The 10,334-nt window shown below is 42.4% G+C and overlaps 1 protein-coding gene across 6 annotated transcripts in view; it reads left to right on the forward strand.

Annotated features, from left to right (window-relative positions):
• The window catches only part of LOC115207969 (nck-associated protein 5-like), a 92,394-nt gene extending 87,045 nt beyond the window's left edge, over window positions 1–5,349 (forward strand). For 4 of the 6 annotated variants that reach the window (XM_029775624.1, XM_029775629.1, XM_029775626.1 and 1 more), the window contains 5 exons: window positions 872–1,040; window positions 1,153–1,231; window positions 1,348–1,635; window positions 1,884–2,026; window positions 4,698–5,349. In XM_029775624.1, the coding sequence (XP_029631484.1) occupies window positions 872–1,040; window positions 1,153–1,231; window positions 1,348–1,635; window positions 1,884–2,026; window positions 4,698–4,943 (925 nt within the window). In that variant the 3' untranslated portion in view covers window positions 4,944–5,349. The remainder of the gene's footprint in view (window positions 1–871; window positions 1,041–1,152; window positions 1,232–1,347; window positions 1,636–1,883; window positions 2,027–4,697) is intronic. The other 2 variants (XM_029775627.1, XM_029775628.1) reach the window with 2 other exon arrangements.
• Window positions 5,350–10,334: the final 4,985 nt, after the last annotated feature.

Below are 10,334 nucleotides of genomic sequence, written 5' to 3' on the forward strand. Positions count from 1 at the left end.
TCAGACCATGGGAAACAAGATTCTCTGGTCTGATGAAACCAAGATTGAACTCTTGGCCTGAATGCCAAGCGTCACGTCTCGAGGAAACCTGTCACCATCCCTACGGTGAAGCATGGTGGTGGCAGCAGGATCATGCTTTGGGGGATGTTTTTCAGCGGCTGGGACTGGGAGACTATTCCGGATCAAGGGAAAGATCAACGGAGCAAAGTACAGAGAGATCCTTGATGAAAACCTGCTCGAGAGTGCTCAGGACCTCAGACTGGGTTGAAGGTTCACCTTCCAACAGGACAACTACCCTAAGCAAACAGCCAAGACAATGCTGGAGTGGCTTCGGGACAAGTCTCTGAATGGTCTTGTGTGGCACCAGCCAGAGCCCGGACTTGAACCCGATCGAACATCTCTGGAGAGACCTGAAAATAGCTGTGCGGCGACGCTCCCCATCCAACTTCACCGGCTAGAGATTGTCTGCAGAGAAGAATTTGAGAAACTCCCCAAATACAGGTGTGACAAGCTTGTAGCGTCACACCCAAGAAGACTCGAGGCTGTAATCGCTGCCAAAGGTGCTTCAAAGTACTGAGTAAAGGGTCTGAATACTGAATATGATATTTCAGTTTTTTATAAATTCGCAAAAATCCCGTTATGGGGTATTGTGCGTAGATTGATGAGGGGGGAAAAACGATTTAATCAATTTTAGAATAAGGCTGTAACGTAACAAAATGTGGGAAAAGTCTGAATACTTTCCGAATGCACTGTAATTACAAAACTTGCCAGAGGGTTAAACTCTTTCTCGTATGATCAAATCTGATCTAATTTGATTAGTATATGTCGAAAGCTAGTTCCCCTATGAGTTTGTAACTTCTTCTTTCTTAAGTCCCTCGACGTCTTGTTCTGGAAACAGGGTGGACGAGAGGGGAGCTATACCTACCACCTTTGGAATGGCACACAGGCGCCTCTCCTTTGACTCGAAGAGGTCGCGGCCCATCTTCGGTCACCAGAGGGATGGGATCAGCCACACAAAGAGCAGGGATGAGATGGAGCAGGTAAACTCTCTTCTCTCTCTCTTTTTCCTCTTATACACTATAGACAAATTAATAAATGACACATCAGTAATATGATTCAATCTTACGTGGAGTGTAACCCTTGTTGTTTCAGGCTTCTGATATGATTGGCAAGGATGAGGTCACATCAGACGAGAGCTTGGCAGAGTCCATTAGTTCCCAGCACATTACAGGTGAGAGCAGCATAATGCTGAGTCATAATAATGTCTGTCATCCATTTCCCTTGACTAACACTCCCCGTCTCCCCCTGACTCTAGTCTCACTTCATTGTTCCTTCCTCACTGTTTAGGTTCTGGTGCATCCATGCGTACCCTCGACAGTGGCATCGGCACGTTCCCCATGCCAGACTATGCCAGTAACGCAGCAGGGAAGAGCATCACTAAGGGGAAGCCACAGGGAGAGCAAGGGTTTTCAGGCTCCCAGGGGAAACATGGGGCCAAGATGAAAGTTCTGCGGAAGGCCCATACGCTGGAGAGAGAGCTGTCATCTCTGGATGAGGTCAACCCATCTATCCTGTATGGCTCAGGACTGGAGGGAAAAGGTCCCAACATGCACCTGTCCAGCACCATCCATGAGGGTCAGCTTGGAATCTTGGACTTTGTATTCCCATAGGACTTGTTGTGTTCCCATATAGACCATTTCAATGCTGACATTTTACATTAGTGGTTTAGATATGGTTGCGTAAGTTTGATCAGTTCTGCAAAACCAACATTTTGTGTCTCATTAAAACTGTAGACTAACTATTCACATAAGCTTAAATCTTGAAACAAAACACCTGAGCTAAGCTCTGTTTTTACATCTTGAATTACATTTGTTCTTATGCAGACATTGATGCCTACGGGGATCATATGCAAAATCCCCCAACCAAGAACTGGACCTTTCCCAACCTGAAAGGCTCTGCAGGAGTCAGTGATGTTTACCTGGATGTGCAGGGAGACCCGGGCAGCCAGAGGACCCCCTCCAGAAGGGTGAGTGAGTCAGCGAGCTGAGTTCATCTCCCATCGGAACAAGAAATGTAGTACTCTGTGCTGACGTGCCAACTTTCTCATCTACAGTGAAAAATGAAATGACGAAAGCTCCGCTCTTCATTAATATTTTAAGAGATGAGGCTGATAGAAAGACAGCTGGGGCCTTGATCACTCTCGCCTGTCAGTTGTCATCCCTTGTCAGCACTTTATACCGTAGTCCCATTAGCTGACATTATTATCCTCAGATTCTGCCCTCCAACAAGAGAGAGAGAGAGGGAAGGAGGGAGGGATGAAGAGGAGTGCAATGTTAGTTATCTGCATTTAGATTGAAAGACGCCTAACTCCTCATGCCACTTCTCAGGGATGGGGGAGGTGGGGGTTGCTGTGGAAATTAGATGGAGAAGGGGTTTTGACTAGTGATGGGAAGTTCAGCTTACTGACTCTGATCTTTTCAACTCGTTCAGTCACTCCCCGTCTCCCCGACTCGTTTCGTTCATTCGATTCAGTAATGCCCAGAGCACTCAGGACCCCCTACAGGCGAATGATGAACTGAAAACTCAAAAGGGTCATGATTCTGCAAGCCCCTCTTTCACCATAAGGGGCTTATTGGAGCAGTTGTTTGTGACAGAGACTTGTAAAAGTGTGTTTTAAACAATGTACATATGTGATAGCTAGGCATAAAATAAGATCATTTCTTGATTCCTTTGAAACGAGGTCTAGTTGTGGCCGCAACCGGACTAGATTGTTAAAGATTTTTGGCGGAATGCTTGACTGCCGAGAGGGTGTTAAGCACAGTATTGTAATCAATTAATTGTATTAATTCTTGCACCATGCGGCCGATTATCAGTTCTAAACATGCATTTTTCTTCTCTATGCTGCCTGTGCGCACAAATGATAGACAGTAGTTGGTCGGATAATTCTGGAGCCAGTGAGCTGGAGGAGCATGTATCAGTCCTGCTGTAGGCAGGTGTGTAGGCACTGGGGAGCCAGGCCCACCTAATCAGATTGAGCAAAAAATATGTGTGTGTGTATACACAGTACCAGTCAATAGTTTTGACACACCTACTTTCTTTATTTTTACTATTTTCTACATTAGCCACCCTTTGCCTTGATGACAGCTTTGCACACTCTTGGCATTCTCTCAACCAGCTTCATGAGGTAGTCAACTGGAATGCATTTCAATTAACAAGTGTGCCTTGTTAAAAGTTAATTTGTGGAATTTCTTTCCTTAATGGCTTTGAGCCAATCAGTTATGTTGTGACAAGGTAGGGGTGATATACAGAAGATAGCCCTATTTGGTAAAAGACCAAGTCCATCATTACTTTAAGACATGAAGGTCCGTCAATCCTCTCAGCAGTCAAGCATTCTGCCAAAAATGTTTCACAATATAGTCCGGTTGCTGTCGCAACTAGACCTTGTTTCAAGGGAATCGAGAAATAATCTTATTTTATGCCTAGCTATCACAAATGTACATTGTTTAAAACACACTTTTACAAGTCTCAGTCATAATGAACGAGGCACAATCATGTCTCTCGAGTCAAAAAGAGTTTTGACTAACTTGTTTTTGACTCTCTCCTTTTGAATGGGCTGTGTTAATGGCAGCCTGGGCTGAAATGCACAGCAAGTTCCCTCCGGAGACTCCTTTGCTTTTCTTAAGAAATTACAGCAAGAAAGTTCATGGGGGGGAAAGAGTGCAATGGCCCATTCAAACTCCAACCCACCATTCAGAGTATATTTTGCTAGGTTTCCATCCCATTTTTGGAAAGATTTTCCAGCAATAAATTATTCTAACATTTGCACAAAGAAATATGTGCATTTTCTCAGCAACAGTGTGTTTCAAACAAACGGTCTTTTTGCAAATAAAGAGCTGTGCATAATGACGTAGCTAGTGCATATAACAATCACTTCGTCGTATAACTTTTCATGTACCGATTTTAATGGTTTTGTCTCAAAGACCTGCGAAAAATGGCAAATGTGCCCACTCATCTTGGCACGTGCTCACAGATACAGTGTAGAGGGTACATGTTGAGGGAATTAATAAAAGCTAGATCATTTTTATTTGTCAATTGGCAGTTAAGCAGCGATCATCATGTCACCACCATACAAGTTAAGACCCTCAATATTTATTGTAAAGGAGAATCAATCTTATGACAGTGCACATTCACCACCATGTGAAGTTCATAACTTATTTGATCGGTAGCCTAATAAACTGCATGCTTTTCCAAGTCGTAGTGGCAGGACCACACAACATAGCATTACGTGACTGCAAATTTATCAACAATTGCAATATCAACAATATTCTATGAAAAAAAAAAAAATGTTCACTGCCATTTGTCGCATGATCTATTTCACCAAGAAAAATTTTATCCACTCCTGTGAAATATATTTTTTTTGATGTCATTTAGGAAATTTACTGACATTAGGCCTGTTGTGAGTTCTTTTTTTTATCCAACAGGTAGTTTACTACCATAAAAATGGTTGGCTGGAAACATGGTTACTGACAAAAGCATTTATTGAAGTGGCAGATATAAATGCATGTTTCCCTTGAAAAATAAAATAATTAACTATAGCATCCTTCTGATCCCTGTCTATCCCTACCATCCAAATCCTCCCCTTTTTTCCCCATCCACCCACCCCCTTCTTCATGTGCCCACCTTTCCTCTCCTCCAAGAGTTTGAAACAGTGTGTCCCCCAGGGCCCCCTGGCTGCTGACCCAGGCAGCCTCCCCCTGCCACCCCAGACGGGACTCAGCCCACGGGGTAAGGGAAGGACGCCCAGCGCCCCAGAGGTGGGGAAGGACGGAGGGCTGGAGCTGGTGAAGGAGAGACCAGAAGATATCATGTCCCCGAGAGAGACGCCCGAATCCCTCAGTGACTCCCTCTACGACAGCCTGTCCTCCTGTGGCAGCCAGGGCTGACAGGCCCAAGGACCCATGGACAGAGAGGGGAGCAGAGAGAGAAACGGAACGACTGACACCCTTTAAACCCCTGCTATGAGGCACACCCATCCCTTCTTGTAGTGGTGGGGCCAGCCCCTGAGGCAGACCGAGTTGAAGTACCTCCTCCCGCTTCCACATACACCTCTTACTGCTGACCCTCTCTGTGTTACTGAGATCTGGTTAATACTGCTGGAAAACTCACCCTCAGGTTGACTGATGTTCACATACATCATTTGAGGAACTAGGCTGAGAATTGGACACCGTTGTCCTCCAAGCAACAAGCATCATACGACAGACCAGCGCAACTCAAATGTACACACAGACACATATACAGTTGAAGTCGGAAGTTTACATACACCTTAGCCAAATACATTTAAACTCTGTTTTTCACAATTCCTGACATTTAATCCTAGTAAAAATTCCCTATCTTACATCAGTTAGGATCACCACTTTATTTTAAGAATGTGAAATGTCAGAATAATAGTAGAGATAATGATTTATTTCAGATTTTGTTTCTTTCATCACATTCCCAGTGGGTCAGAAGTTTACATACACTCAATTAGTATTTGGTAGCATTGCCTTTAAATCGTTTAACTTGGGTCAAATGTTTCAGGTAGCCTTCCACAAGCTCCCCACAATAAGTTGGGTGAATTTTGGCCCTTTCCTCCTGACAGAGCTGGTGTAACTGAGTCAGGTTTGCAGGCCTCCTTGCTCGCACACGCTTTTTCAGTTCTGCCCACAAATTTTCTATAGGATTTAGGTCAGGGCTTTGTGATGGCCACTCCAATACCTTGACTTTGTTCTCCTTAAGCCATTTTACCACAGCTTTGGAAGTATGCTTGGGGTCATTGTCCATTTGGAAGACCCATTTGCGACCAAGCTTTAACTTCCTGACTGATGTCTTGAGATGTTGCTTCAATATATCCACATCATTTTTCTTTCTCATGATCCGATCTATTTTGTGAAGTGCACCAGTTCCTCCTGCAACAAAGCACCCCCACAACATGATGCTGCCACTGCCACCCCTGTGCTTCATGGTTGGGATGGTGTTCTTCGGCTTGCAAGCCTCCCCCTTTTTCATCCAAACATAACGATGGTCATTATGGCCAAACAGTTACATTTTTGTTTAATCAGACCAGAGAACATTTCTCCAAAGAGTACAATCTTTGTCCCCATGTGCAGTTGCAAACCGTAATCTGCCTTTTTTATGACGGTTTTGGAGCAGTGGCTTCTTCCTTGCTTTCGGACTCGTTTTACTGTTGATATAGATACTTTTGTACCTGTTTCCTCCAGCATCTTCACAAGGTCCTTTGCTGTTGTTCTAGGATTGATTTGCACTTTTCGCACCAAAGTACATTCATCTCAAGGAGACCGAACGCGTCTCCTTCCGATGCGGTATGACGGCTGCGTGGTCCCATGGTGTTTATACTTGCGTACTATTGTTTGTACAGATGAACATGGTACCTTCAGGCGTTTAGAAATTGCTCCCAAGGATGAACCAGACTTGAGGAGGTCTACAATTTTCTTTCTGAGGTCTTGGCTGATTTCTTTTGATTTTCCCATGATGTCAAGCAGAGGCACTGCGTTTGAAGGTAGGCCTTGAAATACATCCACAAGTACACCTCCATTTGACTCAAATGATGTCAATTAGCCTATCAGAAGCTTCTAAAGCCATCTTTTTCTGGAATTTTCCAAGCTGTTTAAAGGCACAGTCAAATTAGTGTATGTGAACTTCTGACACACTGGAATTGTGATACAGTGAATTATAAGTGAAATAATCTGTCTGTAAACAATTTTTGAAAAAATGACTTGTGTCATGCACAAAGTAGATGTCCTAACCCACTTGCCAAAATTTGTGGAGTGGTTGAAAAACGAGTTTTAATGACTCCAACTTAAGTGTATGTAAACTTCCAACTTCAACTGTACACACACACAGTAGGGTTGGGCGGTATCCAGATTGTCATACCTTCATACCGACCTTGTGCCATACCGGGATATTTGGTAATATTGGCACTGGACATAAGGGGCACTATTTTCAAACCCCACTGAGCCTAATCCGAAGGTTAGCAATGCTAACAAGTACATGTCAAGTCCCATAGAGAATGCTAACTAAATGCTAATGAGCACATTGCGAACATTTTATACAGTCTCTGACCTAAACTGTTTTCAGGACAGATATCCCAGCTCATAAAGTTATACAAGTAAATGCTACTCACAGTTTGCTGCATGCACAAAACAAATATTAGACAGCAAGGCTCTTGATCCAGGACGGGATTCTCTGCTGTTACTGGCAAGCAAAGCTTGATTTTGGAAGAACCAACCACTTAGCTAGATCGCTAACTAGCTACTGCAGAGAATTTAGCACATTTTAGACAGGTAACTTAATAGTTATAAGATATCTAGCTGGCAAACATTTAGCTGTGAATGTCATACTTTAACTAGATGGCGCGTGCTGCACAACAGTGAGTGACTCACAAGGCTCCGGTCATTGTGTGCTTGTAAAACAAACACCACGTGTCTGGGTACTACCAGTAAGCTTCATAATGAATAATTATTTAACAGGTGAAATGAAGAACGCGACTGTATTGAAAAACCATCCCGTGACTATTTCCAAATACCCCGGTATACGGTATACCGCCCAAGCCTAACACACACCAACGAGATGCATGGAAAAAACATCATCTAGTTCGAGACAGCCACAGCCACACGCTCACTCTGGCCTGGTTCTGAAGAATTGTTGTTAAATCATGTAACTGGGATCATCGGTTCCCAAGAAGTGGCTGGTATCAGGGGTTTATCTTGTCTGCCCTGGACGTAGAGATGTTTTGGTCACGTAGAACTGGGCTGCCTTTAACGCCAGAAAAAATAACATGTTACCGTCCATTAAATGTGATGCAATGTGGTGATCGATCATACATTTGTCATAGACTTCCATGGTTTCAGTTGTAATGTTATTATTTATTTTTTAACTGTTGTGCTTTTCATATGTTATATATCATGTTACTTTAACCCTTTACACTCATACACGTATACGGGTTGAAAATAGCAGATTTGGGCACTGATAAACGCCTAAATTGGAATGCAGTGGCTGTAAAGTAACATGCTATAAATGACCTCAGATCTCTGTCTCTGTGCTTCACAGCGCTGTATGGGTTTTGACTGACAGCCATTCTGAACTTGAGCACCACGTGCGACAAGAAGCTGCCCCCATCCCTCCAGCTAATTGGGCAACCTTTGCACATTTTTGTTGTCTGAGTGAGGGACATTCTGTAAATTAAGAGGACTCGATGTATTTTGAAAGATGGATTATAATAAATACCGCTTTGATGTCATACAAGCAAGCCAAACACCCATGAATCCAAATGTGTACTTCACATTTTCATAGGATAAAACTCATGTCATATACAGTGTCAACGTTTATGATCAATATGTTTGATGTACAGTTACAAGATGTTCTGAACAGAATAAGCCTGTGTTTTGTCTATTGTGAAGAAAATGTGTCGAGGCACAAGCACTCATGACTCCTTTCTATGCGCACCAAAATGACGATCTGTTTCCCTGAATTCCATTGTAAAACCTAACACTGTAATATTGTATTTTATTACTTAGCTAGTCATGTTGGTAATAGAATAAGCTTTCAAATGATGCCCACCTGACCCAGATTGCAATTTATAATGGACCGTTTTTGGATTGCATTAAAAACAACAGTAATTGTGTGAGGGAGGGGATGCAGGGTTGCGTTCCAACCTGAACAACTACAAATGTGCTTGCTTTAGTTCCTGAACGGCACAGCTAGGAGAGCTCAAATAGCACCTTATAGTTGAAGACTCTTATTTGAGTGATAAAAGTACATTGACATTACTTAGGAACTGTGCACAATTTGGAGAGGTGTGTAGCCACTCAAATCGTTGTCATTGTTTTGTCTTATGTTGCACCTACCCCACAATTTCCAGGAATATTCTTATCATGTTACTGAATGTATCCAGAGTATTTTCAGATTTCGTTATCAACGAATGCGGCTAAAAGTACAGTAAATGTAAAATGCTCATGTAATCAAGTGTTATGTTTGGATTCAGTCTTGTGTCAGATGAACTGTTGTCCTCACCTTTGGTCAACTCATTTCCCCATAATCTTCAAACTGTTCCCTTTCACTTGATACCATGGTTATGCATTTCATATTTCTTCTGTAAGAAACATTTACATTTAGCCCTATCCATCTAGGCCAATTCCCATGAGTGTAAAGGGTTAAGTTAAAGAAAAAAGTGTGGGTGGGTATGTATGGATCGATGGATGAGTGTATGTGAGTGAGACTTAATGCAGTGTCTCCACAATAGCTTTGAGCTCTTGAAGTTCACTCTTTCCCTGAAGCTGCCATATACTGTACTGTATCACAACTTACTGTAACACTGACAAAGAAATCGACCTAACATCTGAAGTAACAGATAGTGGCGGATCAAGACAACAGCCATTATATTAGCCTTATGACCAGATATTACCTAGTAGTGTATGTGTTATGGACAATGAAATTCTAAGAATCTCAACCAAGAGTCAAATGTTTTACACGTGTTTGATGCATTGTCAGACTGTTTTACGTAGTGAAACAGTTATGTCAGGAATAATACCATTATAACAGCATTATAAAGGCAGCGTGTGACTGCCACCATTAAAAATGTAGTTCTCAACTAAGCTGCCATTTAATACTCAAAATGAGAGTTTGACATGCTGAAACAGTAAACAAGTAACAGGACTCATCCACCTTTATACTGACTATAAACTGAGTTTGCATACATGGGCCATGATTCAATCCAAAGCATGTTCAAGAGCAGCGTAATGTAACAGACTTTTGAAGATAATGCATGCTTTATCTGACACGTACAGTGTTTACCATGAATGCGATCTCTGTGAATGTCGGGGAAATGCCTTTAAAAGGTGTATTGTCGACTGTTTAGTCCACAGCTCTATAACTCACCTTGGATTGAATCCCTGCTATAGTCTTCTGACATTTAGTTTGGCACAGGGTCCATCTTTATTCTGCCAGAAACGATAACCCTACTTTGGGTCCACAAAATGCTCCACTAAAGCAAAAATATATATATAGTCCTTCCTTGTGAAGTATTAACGATCCAGCCCCACTGGACATAGAGTAGTTACTTACTTCTGCAATATGGGCCAATGTTTGCCTAGACAGACACACATTCAATCAATTTACTGTTGTACAATTAAGACAACATATGTGCTATTCAATCACTAGTGCTGTACTGCAGATGCTACACCATGATACACTCAAGTGTTTAGGTAGGCTTACAGATGTTTGTTGCAGAAGGAAGAGTATTGTGTTTCTACATACATTTAGCATTTCTTAGAATCTGA

The sequence above is a fragment of the Salmo trutta genome, chromosome 14 (genome assembly GCF_901001165.1).
Source record: "Salmo trutta chromosome 14, fSalTru1.1, whole genome shotgun sequence".
Taxonomy (NCBI): domain Eukaryota; kingdom Metazoa; phylum Chordata; class Actinopteri; order Salmoniformes; family Salmonidae; genus Salmo; species Salmo trutta.